General features: G+C 33.4%; 2 protein-coding genes across 3 annotated transcripts in view; both read left to right on the forward strand.

The window, feature by feature from the left end:
- Positions 1-2,397: 2,397 nt before the first annotated feature.
- On the forward strand, positions 2,398-12,517 carry LOC105115980 (protein CHROMATIN REMODELING 24-like). 2 transcript variants are annotated; one of them, XM_011013096.1, is made up of 23 exons: positions 2,398-2,601; positions 2,691-2,819; positions 2,934-3,955; positions 4,048-4,178; positions 4,287-4,341; positions 4,761-4,889; positions 5,043-5,150; positions 5,264-5,319; positions 5,396-5,486; positions 6,469-6,603; positions 6,688-6,765; positions 7,255-7,470; positions 7,559-7,630; positions 8,443-8,523; positions 8,639-8,757; positions 9,281-9,392; positions 9,852-9,920; positions 10,026-10,120; positions 10,547-10,675; positions 11,202-11,267; positions 11,366-11,498; positions 11,868-12,307; positions 12,483-12,517. In XM_011013096.1, the coding sequence occupies exons 1-22, from the start codon at positions 2,493-2,495 to the stop codon at positions 12,030-12,032; spliced, it is 3,300 nt and encodes a 1,099-aa protein (XP_011011398.1). In that variant the 5' UTR covers positions 2,398-2,492; the 3' UTR covers positions 12,033-12,307; positions 12,483-12,517. The 2 variants fall into 2 exon arrangements, with proteins under 2 accessions (XP_011011398.1, XP_011011399.1); XM_011013097.1 differs by having other exon boundaries at positions 2,937-3,955.
- Positions 12,518-13,216: 699 nt separating this feature from the next.
- Positions 13,217-15,225, forward strand: part of LOC105115981 (pentatricopeptide repeat-containing protein At2g13420, mitochondrial-like) — a 2,575-nt gene continuing 566 nt past the window's right edge. Inside the window, exon 1 of the mRNA XM_011013098.1 lies at positions 13,217-14,960. Coding sequence (XP_011011400.1) covers positions 13,267-14,913 — 1,647 coding nt within the window. The 5' untranslated portion in view covers positions 13,217-13,266 and the 3' untranslated portion in view covers positions 14,914-14,960. The remainder of the gene's footprint in view (positions 14,961-15,225) is intronic.

A 15,225-nucleotide genomic window follows, 5' to 3' on the forward strand; every position in this document is an offset into this window, starting at 1 on the left:
TTTTTCATCCACTGATTAAAGAATAGAGTCCGTTTCAAGGCGTATAATCAATAGATAGCAGAATAATTAAGTTAATACAATTTCCAATTAATACAATTTGTCCTTGTTTCGCGTCCAGTAATAACAGCTTAAGACACAAGTAAATGGCCATCAGACCAAAACAATCCCATGTTCAATATCTGTCATTTGAAGCTAGAACTTCTTGCATGTCTTGTCAAGCTGTTGAACACTCTTCCCTGTCTGATGATTAGTTCTAGAAATCCGTACGATTTCGTAGACGTGCATTGTGTCTAACTTCTTTCATTTTCTTCCTCTTCAATTATGCCTTCAAAAGATCTGATTTGAGATTATATAATTTTATTATGTTTTTGGTTTCCTAGGAGGTCATAGGGCAGGATCCAAACTCAAGATAGGCTGATAATTAAAGAATAGAGTCCGTTTCAAGGCGTATAATCAATAGATAGCAGAATATGAACAACCGCATCCCTAACCCTATCATTGATGATCATGATTTCCTTGGTATAAAAATCAAATCTTATTATTTTTATTTATTTTATAAAAATTAAATATAAAATAATATAAATATATATAGATTTTAAATTTAAAAAAAAATTCTTTGAAAATATATATTAAAACATAATATAAATTATATATTAGAATCTCACAAACTATTAAATTAAAATAGTATTTTAATATATAAAACTTAAACTATAAACATGCAGGTCAAATCCAATAACTTGTTAATTTAGAGCTTAGCCTGGATTATTGAAGTAAAAAAACATGATCTTTTCTTTTATTATAATAACATCATAACAACATTGTAAGTTTGTGTTAATTCAAATTAAACATTAATATAAATTAACCCTCAATTCAGAAAACATATATCTTTTCGCTATATTTTTTTTTATGGAGCTCAAGTTTTTTCATAACTCTACGATAATCTTTTTATTTATATCAACAATAGCTTCAGGATTACTAGTTTGTTTGAAAATGTGATTGAAACTATATTTTTTAAAATTTTTAAAAGAAATTATTAATGTTTTTATATTTTTAAATTGTTTTGATGTATTAATTTTAAAAATAATTTTTTTTAAAATAAAAAAATTATTTTAATACATTTCAAGTGTATTCGGAATTATAATAACTGTTGCGGCTTAAAATAATATTTTTTAAATAATTTTTAAAATTAATATATCAAAACAATCTAAAAATATATGAAAAAAAAATAAAATTCAGCCTCCGTGATTAACCATCTCCACAGCTCTAGCCGTGGAATACCTCGATTCCAACACTAAAGAGTCAAAGCAAACCCAACATTTAACGTGCATCTAAGCATACAGACTTGAAGTGCAAGTGAGGGTCAGAATACTTCCCTGCTAATGAAACAACATCATCCTTGGATGTAAATGCTCTGGTCGATGCAAATTTCTTCGTTTTTTTTATCCGGGACTTGGCTTTTCATGTAAGAAAAAACATCTAATCATCTAAAAATAATAATAAAAACATTAAAATGTTATTCAAAAGGCATCAATTTTATGTTTTTTCTAATGACAATACTATATAATGTTACCATTTAGAAAAGACAAATTGTCTTATGTACCCTGTGGTATTGTAAGATAAAACGAACTATTTTTATTGTCCAATTATTTATAAAAAAACATTTTTTTATTTATTTTTCAAAGTTTTTCTTTTTTCTTTTCATTCATTGGATGATTTATTTTTATGATTGGATCTTTTGTCCAATATTTTTATAACATAAAATGTCAAATTCTCTTTATCTTAGATGGTTAAGGAAATTGGTCTTCTTCTTTTATTTTTTGAATTTAAATCTTTTAACTAATACCAATAAATTGGATTCTTAAAATTATTCAAAACAAAACTTAGTTTTAAATGATATAAAATCTCATTTTTCTAAAATAACTTAAAAATAAAATCTAATCTCCATCAAAGTATAAATTAATTTAAAAATAATAATACATTTGAATATCAAGCAAAAATATATCACAATTAAATTAGTATATCATAAATTAAAAATAATCGATTTCATGTTTTTTATGGAAACGTATTTAATAGTATAATTGTGGTTACTTTTTAAATAATTTTTCACGCTAAAATATATATTAATTTTTTTTTTAAAAAAATTACATTTGATATTATTACATAAAATAAAATTATTAAAATTATATTAATTTAAAATAAATAAGAAATAAGAAATTTTAATTTTTTTTAAAATACAAAACAGGCCGGAAGTGTTTTGTTTTCCAAAGCCCTCGGAAGCAATAAAATTAAATCTTAAAAAATCCCAACCTAAGCGGGAAAACCAATTCAAATTTAATTAAATTTATTTTAAACCCAACGGATTCTTTTCTTTCTCTCTTCCTTCTTTCCTTCCTTCCTTTATACAGACAAAGTTCTCCGCCTTCCACTTCTATAAAAACACCCTCCTTTTTCTCCCTTTTCCACTTCCGCTCCTCTCTCTCTCTAAACTAAAAATGGCGGATCTTTCCAAAAGCACCAACAAAAAACCAGTTAGTCTGAACCACCGCCTCCTTCAAGACCTCTCCGCTCCTCCCAAACAACGACAGTCAGCCACACCCTCAGGTCTCTCTCTTCACCTCTTTTTTGTTTTAATTTAATTTTTTTTGATTTATCGGGTTTTGAAATCTTGAATTGATTTGTTTGGTGTACAGTGGAGGACGGGGAAGAAGAGAGTGTATTCAATGTGAAGCTCGAAGGACGACGTCGTTTTCGCAAAGCTGAAGCAGAGGAGGATAACATCCCTAATTTCGGTGGAATCACTGATTTTGATTCTTCTCCTGGTAATATCCCTAAATTCCTATCTTGATTGCCCTAATTATCTTATTTTTAGTTGATTAGCAAAACCCTAAAAAAAGTTTTGGTTTATGATGTGGGGAAATTGATTTTTTTTCCAGAAGAGGAGAAGCCTACGAAGGTTAAGATCGAAGGAAGACGGAGACTTTGCAAAGTCTCTTTTGGAGACAATGGGGATAGTGAGAGTAGAGAAGAAGTGAAAACTGATTCTAGTTTTGATGATATTGCTGATTTTGATTCGCCCATACCGTCCAAAAATGTTGGTGATTGTGACAATAATAGGGGGATTAATGAGATAAAAGATATTCTTAATGACTTGACCTCAAGGCTTGATCTTTTGTCGATTGAGAAAAGGAGAATGCCTGAAAATGGTAACGTGGTTAAGAAAGTTGATGTGGTTGATTATGCGAGTGCTGAGTCTTCGTTTTCTTCATCTGCTGGCCCATCTGATTCCTCATCGAATGTGAATAAGAATTTTGTGGATGCGTATGAAGATGGTCATTTGCTGAGCGGGTCATTTGCTGACGAGGTTGACAGTAAGGGCAATGACACTTGTAAAGGGCCAAAGAAGAACGAATATGGAAGGGTGGATGAAAAGTTAGTCCCCGTGGGAAAATCTTTTGCGTCCAATGTTGTAGAAGAGGAAGGCGATGTGCAGATTGTGTCTGACCGTGATGACTATGCCACTAGGGTGGAGAAAACTAATAAAGTTGCTCTAAAAGTGAAGAAAAAAGAACCCACAAGGTTCCATGAGAAATTGAGGTCTGTAGGACGGTCTTCTTTGCTTAGTCTTCGAGATGAATCAGAGGACAAGGAAGATGACTGTGAGGTTTTGACCGGCAAAAAGGTGGTCAAGAAAGTTGGGAGACCTGATGCCATTACTAAGTACAATTTATTATCTGATGAATCTAGTGTGAATGATGTGTTGGACAATCAAGCAGATTCAGAGGATGATAGTTGCATTACATTGCCTGGACCAAAATCTACATACAAATTATCCGGTACAATTGCAAAAATGCTGTATCCTCATCAGCGTGAAGGTTTAAGATGGCTCTGGTCTTTGCATTGTCAGGGCAAGGGTGGAATCTTAGGAGATGACATGGGCTTGGGGAAAACGATGCAGGTAAGGAGGTGTGTGCAATAATTTATGAAGATAGTTACAATGTTAATACTCCACTGCTATATGGATTAACTTTTATTTGTTTTGTTCTGCAGATTTGCAGCTTTCTAGCAGGTCTCTTCCATTCCAAATTGATTAAGAGGGCATTGGTTGTGGCCCCTAAAACACTGCTCTCCCATTGGATTAAAGAACTGTCTGTTGTGGGGCTTTCTGCGAAGACTAGAGAGTGAGGCTGTTTGACTCAAGTCTTTTGAAAGTTCAAATGTTTCTCTTTTACCATTGAAGAAAAGAGGTCTATTAATGAATACTAATCAGCTTTTGCACTTACATGTAGATATTTTGGGACATCTTTAAAAGCTCGGGACTATGAGCTGCAATATATACTTCAGGTTATACATGTGCTCTCATTGTTTATATTTTTTGTACTTCCAAGTGTAACTCGTAACATCCAGACAGTTAATATTTGATACCTGCAGCCAAATAACAGGAAAGAACATAACTATGTTTTATATTTTAATCTGACTTGTGGACTTGAAGCAAGTTAAATTCTGCTGAAGTTTAAGTTGAAATATGGTGCTGACTAATTCAGACATGAGTTCTGTCCAGTTTTAGGGCTGAACTGATTTGTTTGGTTTCTTGGAAGTTTGAATTTTTATCTACTTCTCTTCAATCTATTATATGCATCTACCATAACCTTGTTTTTCGAGAGAAATCTTAATGCAATTTTTGGCGGGGTTTCCCGTTATTGTTGATTATCATGGCAAAATTTAACATTTTATTTTTGCCTGGATTCATCTTCTCATTTCAGGACAAAGGAATTCTCCTGACAACATATGATATTGTGCGGAACAACTCAAAATCCTTACGAGGGGACCATTACTTTATCGATGATGAAAGCGAGGATAGTTACATATGGGACTATATGATTCTTGATGAGGTAAACTCTGAAGTTTCACATTTGGTTTGTATTACACCTGATGTTTTACATATTAGAATCATGCAGGCATCAATTGAATATTAGGAATCTTTTTATTTTTCTTTGAGGTTTCAACTTTAAAGAGGTTGTTAAATTTGTGCTATGTTTCTCCAGGGACATCTCATAAAAAATCCTAGTACTCAGAGGGCTAAAAGTTTGCTAGAGATACCAAGTGCTCATTGTATTGTCATTAGTGGCACTCCCATTCAAAACAATCTTAAGGTATTATCTTTAGGATTCGTACTTTTTTTCCTGCTCTTTCTATAAACTAACACATGACAGAAAAATGTGGATACTTAACACTTTAGTCCTGTTACTTGAAATACTTGAAACAGGAATTGTGGGCCTTGTTCAACTTCTGTTGTCCTGGTCTACTTGGTGACAACAAATGGTAATTATTCTCTCAATACTTCAGATTGCTTCAATAAATTCATGCTCACTTATGGCATCAAATATCATTTTTTCAGGTTTAAGGAAACATATGAGCATCCCATACTTCGTGGAAATGAAAAAAATGCTTCTGATAGGGAGAAGCGTATTGGTTCAACGGTTGCAAAGGTGCGTTCTGTGGGATGTACTGGATTGTACTTTCTGCATCCTTGATTATTTTCTTTCATTTTTCTTTGACATTATGGTGTCACATATGAATTGTTGTGGTTATTTTCCTGTGCCATTTTTGCTATATTCTTCTGGTATGGCTAAAATGGAAAACTTTGGAATTGTGAATATATGTTTCTGTTGATCCAATTTAGAAATCAGTACAGTTAGGCCTGTAATGAACCATGTTTCCTACTCTAGAGGCTCTTCTTTTTGCACTGGTTTCTTAGGCTTTGACTCTCATTCTACTCTAGTATTCAGGATGTGTTTGTTATTAGGGTAACTTTTCTCCTTCTCTACTTATGTTTGGTAGAGTTCTTTGGAGGGAGGGAAGTGTTAAGTTGCCTCCTTGTTTACTCATGAAGGCAACATTTCTATATTGGCCTTTGATTTTACTCCTTTCAAATGAGCATTGAAATAATACATAACACAAGTTGTGATTGCATTACTCATTGATGAAATTTAATATATGTCTGTACTGTTTTTTATCGCGGAATAAAATATCTGGAAGTGTTGAAATTGACATGATACTAAAAAATTAACATCAAAGGGTTATCCATGCTTGCTTATATGGATTCCTTAGACCTAAAGATCTTCAAATGTTGTCATCGTCTTATGTTGTCTGATGAGAATAGGTTTTGTAAGATTCCAAAAGTAATGCACAAAGGTTTTGCCAAGGTACATCAATGATGAGACTGCAGCCTTCTGAATCTTGTTTCTCTAAATTTTTTTAACTCATACTTTTTTCAAGAAATGTCTTTATCTTGAACTGCTGTAATGTTCTTTATGTTCATTTGGTGACATAAGTTTTAATGATCCTAAGATATCAAACTAAATGGATTTGTATTAACATTTATTTTATGACATAAGTTTTAATGTCCTTATGAAAGATTACTGATTATCTAAAATCCAGAAATAGTCAGTCATATTGTTTACTTTACAGGAATTGAGAGAACGCATTCAACCTTACTTTTTGCGCCGTATGAAGAATGAAGTATTCAAGGAAGATGATGCTACAACTGCTAAACTTTCCCGAAAGAATGAGATCATTGTGTGGCTCAGACTAACTGCTTGTCAGGTGTGGTTTGCTGCACATGCCTGGGTTTGTGTCCATATATCATGCATCCAATTAATCATGCAATTGTTTTGCTTGTTTGTGCAGCGGCAACTATACGAAGCCTTTCTGCGGAGTGAAATTGTTCTTTCAGCTTTCGATGGCTCGCCATTGGCTGCCCTAACGGTTTTTACTCTTCAACTTTTTTGCTTATGTTTGTTTGAGATGTGCAAAAAGACAATGATTTTCAGTAGAAAGGTGGTGCTTAATTCTTATTATTGTTAATGATCATAGGTGTGTGTACTTTGTTGGTTTGGATCAAGGGAGTGTATACATATTAACTCTAGTTCTCTTGAACAATTTGTAGTTGAGTTGAGCTGTGGCTTGGCTGATTCTATACATAGAATTTTTCCTTTTCTCCTGCATTAAAGTGGAAATCTATTATTATTGTATTCTGAGAAGCTCTGAATTTTATCCTCAATTACTGTTTCTTTGATTCTATCGGGTCTGCCCATTGTTTTTTGTTCTTGGTTCGTATTTGGAAGATTTTTGGTAGCGAATCAATTAGGAAGTTTTAATGAATAGTTTGAATCTTGTGGAAGAAGTATACTATTCTGTGTCACTTCGATATTTTGGTTGCCCTTCTGTAATCAAATAGCTTTTTCCCTGGAGCAGATTCTGAAGAAAATATGTGATCACCCGCTTCTCTTGACAAAAAGAGCAGCTGAGGATTTGTTGGAGGGAATGGAGTCAATGCTAAATCCAGAAGATGCAGCTGTAGCAGAGAAATTGGCAATGCATCTAGCTGATGTTGCTGACAGAACTGACACTGACTTTCAAGAGAAGCATGACAACATCTCTTGCAAGATCTCTTTTATATTGTCACTTCTGGTTAGATATGTCTCAGAATTACTGTTGATGCTTTTGATTTAGTATTTGATCATTCAAGCTTAATAATGCATATGCTGATCTTCCACAGGATAATTTAATTCCAGAAGGGCACAATGTTCTTATATTCTCTCAAACTCGCAAGATGCTTAATCTCATCCAGGTTTGTAACCATGAATCTTTGTTGCTGAGAAGGCAATATGGATTGGTTAATTTTCTGATTTTACACAAATGTAGCTGATTGGATGAGAAAAAAACTTAAGGTGTAAGCAAGTAAATAAGTGGGATGTGTTCTTGGTGTCAGACAATTTAGTAATAACAACATCTTCATTAGCATATATTATTAATTCGAGAAGATCAGCAGATATCAAAAGTTAAAAAAGTTTTCATGGTGTGCTTCCTTAGGAATTTGGCTTTTTCTGTCAATTGCTTATTTCTTATTGTTTATGTGCCATCCGTTGGAAACTGCAATTACACTTAGTGTGTAATATTACAGGTTTCCTTATAATTGTGTTTGTTGAAGTACTTTCTAGTTTGGAAAGTAAATTTAAGCCCACATGTAACATGCAAGCTGATGAATTAATTCAATTTAGTATAGGGGAACGTGGTAAATTGTTTCTGTGATTGTTCTGGCTAAATGAGCCTAGCATACCTAAATCAAAGTTGTGAAACTCCATCATCGTTAATTATGCATTAAAATATCTTTTAGATACATGGACATGTGATTTGTTTTTGCCTTGGATATGCATCATTGTTGCTTTCTTGCATTATATTTTATTTGAATCATCTATTTATATTTTTCTGTCCTTGTAGTGAATATTTATGTTTAAATTAATTCCTGGCCTATTAAAAACTCTGATTTCTAGAGTATTTATATATTAAGTTCAAGGATTTTGTTAGTTTTTGTATCTTCTCTTCTTTAATGTTTAGGCTTTGGCAGAAGGTGATGCATGGCTAATCTTTTTGCTGTGATAGGAATCCCTGGTGTCCAGTGGTTATGAGTTCATACGCATAGATGGTACAACGAAAGCTACTGACAGAGCAAAAATTGTTAGTGTAAGTTTTCTAAAAAGTCAAAACCATTAGACTTTAGTTGTTGCATGTGAAATATTTATTCAAAATCTATGTTTTCCTGAACCCAAAAAATAAAAATAAATAAATAACTTTTCAGGACTTCCAAGAAGGCAATGGGGCTCCTATATTTCTCCTAACATCTCAAGTTGGTGGTCTTGGTCTTACACTAACAAAAGCAGACCGTGTGATTGTGGTTGATCCTGCTTGGAATCCTAGGTACTTCCTTAAGTTTATTTCCTTCATTCACTCAGATTCAGCAAACATGACCTGACTACGTCATAAGATCTAGGATAGGCAAATTTGCTAGTGATTACAAATGTATTTGCCAAAAAATTCGGATAGTTTAGGATATATCTTTTCCTTTTGCAAACGTCAATAATTGTCTTTATCTTTGACGTAAAATGTCCACTACATGGATTACATTTATTTTTCTTTATCTATCATTTTTATTGGCAGCTTGTGGAGTTTATGAATTTTGAATGTTGAAAAATATGTTAAAATATTTGTGAAATCCAGAAATGGCATGATGGTTGCACTTCTACATACTAAACTTTGGCCTCTAAACTACCCAAAGAACTTTTCAACTTCAACACGTTTCTGATGTTTCACGTACTTTTCTATCATTTTCTATTAAAGAGCTATCCCTTTCTTGCTGCTTGAGTTTTTTCTGTCCCTGACAGGCTATGTTAAGAATTTTCTTGGTGTAATTCATCAATAATTAATATCTCTCTCTTTGTAGCACGGATAACCAGAGTGTTGATCGTGCATATCGAATTGGGCAAATGAAGGATGTTGTTGTCTACAGACTAATGACTTGTGGAACTGTTGAAGAGAAAATTTATAGGAAGCAGGTTCAATGCTCATCTCCCTTATTATTTATGGTTGTCATATGGTATGTACATGAGATGTAGTAGCTGTTTTTGAATTGCAAATATTGTTATTGTTGTCGTGGTATTTAAAGATTTTGGAGCTTTTTCTGAGTCAGTTCACCAGGTTTCAATACATTTCTTCAAGTGGTTGAAAAACTATATTGCATGTAATTTGTCTTGACACATTGCTTTGGGGAAGGGTTTATTCAGTAGGAAAAGCCTGAAAAAAATTTAAATGTTCCTCTGTTGCAGATTACAATTTATTTGTAGAATTTTTTTTATTATGCTAAGCCATCTTTGTATGGTTTCTTTCCAATTGTCCTATGTATCCATAATAAGTGTTTACTTTGGATGTTAGTTAGATGGGTTGAATCATGAATCTTTAAAATTGAAACATTGGCACATTGGGATGAAGTTGACTCCTAAAAATTTCTGTTGTAGATATTCAAGGGGGGATTATTTAGAACAGCAACTGAAAACAAAGAACAAATTCGATACTTTAGCCAGCAGGTATGCACGTATGAAGTTTTATTTGTTGATTTACTGGAATAAATTCCTGGCATCTTTTTTAAGCATATGTGATGTTGTCTTCTAAAGTTAAATTGATTTTTTCAGGATCTTCGGGAGCTATTCAGTCTCCCAAAGCAGGGGTTTGATATTTCCCTCACACAGCAACAGTTACATGAAGAGCATGACAGCCAGCACAAAATGTACTGAGGCCTATTAGTGGCAACTTTTCTGCCTACTTATTTTTCTCTCTAATTAGCAAAGTTGGACTGTGTTTAATTAATATTTGCTTTTGTATGATCTTCAGTTTTGGTTATCTCTCATCTTTGATCTTCCTCTCAACAAGAAACCCATTACTATTAGTACTGTTTTTTTAAATTCCTAAAAATGTGTTTTTGCACAAGCCTTTTTTTGTCTTTTAAAGAGTAGAATCTAGCAATTCGTTGGCCTGGATCCAAGATAATTAGCAGTCCAGCACCTTTCATCCATTATGATTATGCATCTATGATCCATATAAAAAAAAATGCAAGTTTTGTGGAATTGTTTGGTTATGAATTATTAAATTCCAATGACTTTCTATATGAATTCCATGCCATCTTATCTCTTAATTTGTGTTTTTGTTTCTGTAGGGATGAATTTCTGGAATCCCACATAAAATTCTTAGAGACTCAAGGTATAGCAGGAGTAAGTCACCACAGCCTATTATTCTCAAAGACAGCAACTGTACAAGTTGCACAAAAAGAAGAAGATGAGATAAGGTGAAACCCTGCTCCGTTTTTTCTGCTTTTGGGTACAAAACAATGATACCTCTATTTTTTTCTTTTTATAAACACGCAGTTCCTTGTTTTTGTATGTGTGCTTCTTTGCATACTGTTCTTGCATATTTTGAGCTAAGGTAAAATGGAATAAAATTACGTGAATTCTAGACCCCTCTTGGTTTGCATGAATTCTCCTTTGATGCTACTCCAAACAATTCATTAGTTCAAATTATGGAGCTACCAGCTGGTTCATGCATTGTGATAAAAGGCCTGCCATTTTCTTTGCTATAAAAGTGGTATCCTGAATTCCACTGATAGTGTAACTACTTGGTTCAAATTATGAGTCCAAAAATAGCATAAAACGTTTACTCCTTTTACCCTTAATTGTAAATCACGCATTCAAACCACAGGAGCATAAGGTAGTATTTGTATTTGAAATCTTTATTCATGCAAAGCATACTAATCACTATCCTCATTCCATACCTTTTAAATCTGGTGTGGTTTGGTACTCTATTTGTGGCTTCAGGAAAAAGGTATCCACAATGGTGGGAAATTCATCATCAAGTTATTCACTTGAACGTGATGTTGATGGGTATGATCTCTACATTTGATTATTTATTTAAAAAAATAAACCATCATATTCTTTTAAAGCTATTTAGTGCATGTTATTTAGTTTCTAATATTTGACAGGGCTGTGCATGCTTTCAATCCCAAGGATGTAAATCTGAAGAAGAAAAGCTCTTCCCCAGATAGCGTGGGTAAATTGACAGAATCTGAAATCAAAGAGAGAATCAATCGGCTGTCACAAATACTTGGAAATAAGGTATGATTGAAATGACATGTGAAATGGCAGATAAAACTATTGCTTCAGAGTAACTGCTCGAATTACACACATTGAAGGTCGAGAATTGCCATCCAAAACATATTTGAGTAAATAAAATTGAAGGCTGGTATTGACTTGACCTTTCGTTTTATTTTTCCTTGCTTGGGAGCAGTCGGGTTTTATTCTAACGCTGATTCAATAGCCCAAATTGTTGAATACATTATTTGTTCGTGTTAAATGGATTCAAACCTCCATGTCATCTTCATTTTATGTTTCTTTTAAGGAACCATTTCAAGCTGGTTGTGCATGAATTAAAGTAGAAGTTTTTAATCGCTTCTTCTTTTCTCAGTTTTGCTTTTCTGTTTACAGGCTACCATTTCAAGGTTACCAGACCAAGGAGCGAAGCTACAAAAGCAGATTGGCGAATTAAATTCAGAGCTCAACAAGCTGAGAATGGAGAAGGCAACAGAGAGAGAAGGGATCATCAGTCTGGATGATTTAACTGGGGAATTTGAAAGACGATTGAATGTATAGATCATTTTTACTGAAGCAAATGGAGGCAACAAAAGTTGAAAGAATATAATTTTGGTGGCTATACTGAGAATGGCCATATATATCTTCAACATACAACGCTTTCTTGGCGGGGGCACGTACTTTATACGCTTGCTGTATATTGAATCAAGTGTAATTAATCCATGTCAAATTACGATATAAATTCTGTTTGGGGCCTTGCATGTTATTTCAAGATAACAATGGTGCCCAAAAAAGCGTCGATATTGGTTATAGAACATCTGAAGAGATTCTTAAAAATTTCAGTATCTTATTTTTAATTTAAATATATATATTTTATTTATTAGCATGTATATTAGAAAATTAATTTAAAATTAATTATAAGCTTGAATGTTTATTTATTATATATGCTATAATCTTACTATAATGAAAAAATGTTCGTCATGATATATTGTTTATAGAACATCAGAAAAAATTTCAGTTTGATTATATTATAAAAACTTCAATAACTAAATACTTTTATATATATATATATTATACTTTTACTTTTAATGTAAATATTATTGATTGATTTATTAGTATGTATATTAGGAATTTGATTTGAAATTAATTATAAATTTGAATGTATTTTTAATATATATACATATATGCTATAATCTTCCTATGATGAAAACATGTTTGCCACGATATATTTGTTTGCAAGCTTGTGATCTAAATCTATATATTTTTTAATCTTGATAATGTGACCAAGGTGTTGTAAAAATTGAACATATAGATTAGTGATATTTACATATGAAAAGAAAAATAAAAGTATAATATTTAAAGTTAATTATAACTTTTCCTAGTAGATTATCAAAGCAAATTAAAAATATTTCAATCATGTTTAATTATAAATAATTTTATTTCAAAAAACACTTTTATTTCTTTTCTCAGACTTTTTATCCTAATAACTTATTTTTTTTACCTTTTATTTTTTAAAAATAAAAAGTCAAATTAAATAAAAAACTAAAATGAAATGAATGAAGATTAATTTATAAATAAATGTATAAACACAGGGACTAAATAACAATTTGTGAAACCACAAAGAGTAATTAATTATTTTTACTAAACTACAAAGACTAAATTATAATTAACTAATATTTAATTAAAAAAAGTTAGATAAGTAGTGGCACCAAATTTTTCAATTCCCTATTCCTCCCTCCCAGAGTCCCAGTCCCTCCCTCCGTCCTCCAAAATACACTGCATAAATCAAAGAAACATGGCAATTAGATTACTCTACCACCAACCAACCCTACTCACCTCCTCCACTTCTCTCCTCTCTCTCCGCCTCTTCTCCTTCATCCAAAACCATAACTTCTCTTCAGATAACGATGCTTTCTCTCCTCGAAACGATGCCCTTCTCCCTACCCTCCAACCTTCAAACGACGCCGATTTACTCTCCCAAATCCTCCTCCACCACCACAACCCATTCCATGCCATGGAATCATCTCTTCAATTACCCGGAATTTCTCTCACCCCCTCCCTCCTCCACCAAACCCTCCTCCGCCTCCGCCACAACTCCAAAATCGCCCTTTCCCTTTTCCACCACTCCCTCTCCCTCCCTCCCACCTCAACCGACACTCCACCCACCTTGACCGGCACTTCTTCTACCTCAGCCGACATTTCAGCTGCAACCACTGTCACTTACAATCTTATGATCGACATTCTCGCCAAAGTCCGACAATTTGATGTCTGTTGGCAACTTATAGTTGAAATGGACCAACGTAACGTAAAACCCACTTCAGAAACTTTCTTTGTTCTCATTAGGAGATTGGTTGCAGCGGGACTTACTCGTCAGGCAATTCGTGCTTTTGATGATATGGAAAGTTTTGTTTCTGAGCCTGTGAATGAGACCCATTTTTGTTTCCTGCTTGATACTTTGTGTAAATATGGGTATGTGAAAGTGGGTGTTGAGATTTTTAATAAAAGGAAGCATAGGTTTAGTCCTAATGTCAAAATGTATACAGTTTTGATATATGGGTGGTGTAAGATTGGTAGAATTGATATGGCCGAGAGGTTTTTGAAGGAAACGGGTGAGAGAGGGATTGAGGCTACTGTAGTTACATATAATGTTTTGTTAAATGGGATTTGTAGGAGGGCAAGTTTGCACCCGGAGAGTAGGTTTGAGAGGATGATAAGATTGGCAGAGAATTTGTTTGATGAAATGCGTGAGAGAGGGATCGAACCCGATGTCACAAGTTTTTCTATTGTTCTTCATGTGTATAGTCGGGCGCATAAGCCTGAATTGACGCTTGATAAGTTGAAGTTGATGAAGGAGAAGGGGATTTGTCCGAGTGTGGTGACTTATACTTCGGTGGTTAAGTGTCTTTGTTCGTGTGGGAGGATTGAGGATGCAGAGGAGTTGCTTGGTGAGATGGTGAGGAATGGTGTTAGTCCCACTGCGGTTACTTATAATTGTTTCTTTAAGGAGTATATGGGAAGGAAGGATGCAGAGAGTGCGTTGAAATTGTATAGGAAGATGAGGGAGGATGGTTTGGGGTCTTTGGGTTTGCATTCATATAATATATTGTTGAGGATGTTTATGATGTTGAATCGATTGGATATTGTGAACGAGATATGGGAGGATTTAAAATCTAGTGGTTTAGGGCCAGATTTAGATTCATATACATTGTTGATTCATGGGTTATGTGAGAAAGAAAAGTGGAGGGAGGCTTGTAAGTTTTTTGTTGAGATGATAGAAAAGGGATTGCTTCCCCAAAAGGTTACTTTCGAGACACTATACAAGGGTTTAATACAGTCTGATATGTTGAGAACTTGGAGAAGGTTGAAGAAGAAGCTTGATGAAGAGTCAATAACATTCGGTTCAGAGTTTCAAAATTATCAGTTAAAGCCATACAGGAGATGATGTGCTATTTCCGCACTATGACAGGCTTTAATCGTTTACATCTAGAGGTACTCTATTTTAACTACCGACTTCTTTTTTAAGTTTATTATAAGAGTACTAATTGAGTTATGCTGAGTCATATCAATCTGAATGGTTTGGTTTTAGAATGGTGATAGATTTGCAGCACAGCATTTTTATACATGGTTGGTTTTGTTACCATATTTATTTAGTCACTCATTGATGAAAAACATGTAATGTTAGCCATTGGCATTGTTTTTTAGTCAGTTTACGTCGATTGATCCTGCTGAACTAATGGATATTGTTTTTTTCTCT

The sequence above is a fragment of the Populus euphratica genome, unplaced genomic scaffold (assembly GCF_000495115.2).
Source record: "Populus euphratica unplaced genomic scaffold, PopEup_1.0 scaffold818.1, whole genome shotgun sequence".
NCBI classification, from domain to species: Eukaryota; Viridiplantae; Streptophyta; class Magnoliopsida; order Malpighiales; family Salicaceae; genus Populus; species Populus euphratica.

Bases quoted from the DNA above. Each gene is read 5' to 3' on its own strand.
- LOC105115980 (XM_011013096.1), top strand. From the start codon at position 2,493: ATGGCGGATCTTTCCAAAAGCACCAACAAAAAACCAGTTAGTCTGAAC. The intron at 9,921-10,025 runs GTATGCACGTAT...TGATTTTTTCAG, and splicing joins TTCGATACTTTAGCCAGCAG to GATCTTCGGGAGCTATTCAG. The intron at 11,499-11,867 runs GTATGATTGAAA...TTCTGTTTACAG, and splicing joins CACAAATACTTGGAAATAAG to GCTACCATTTCAAGGTTACC.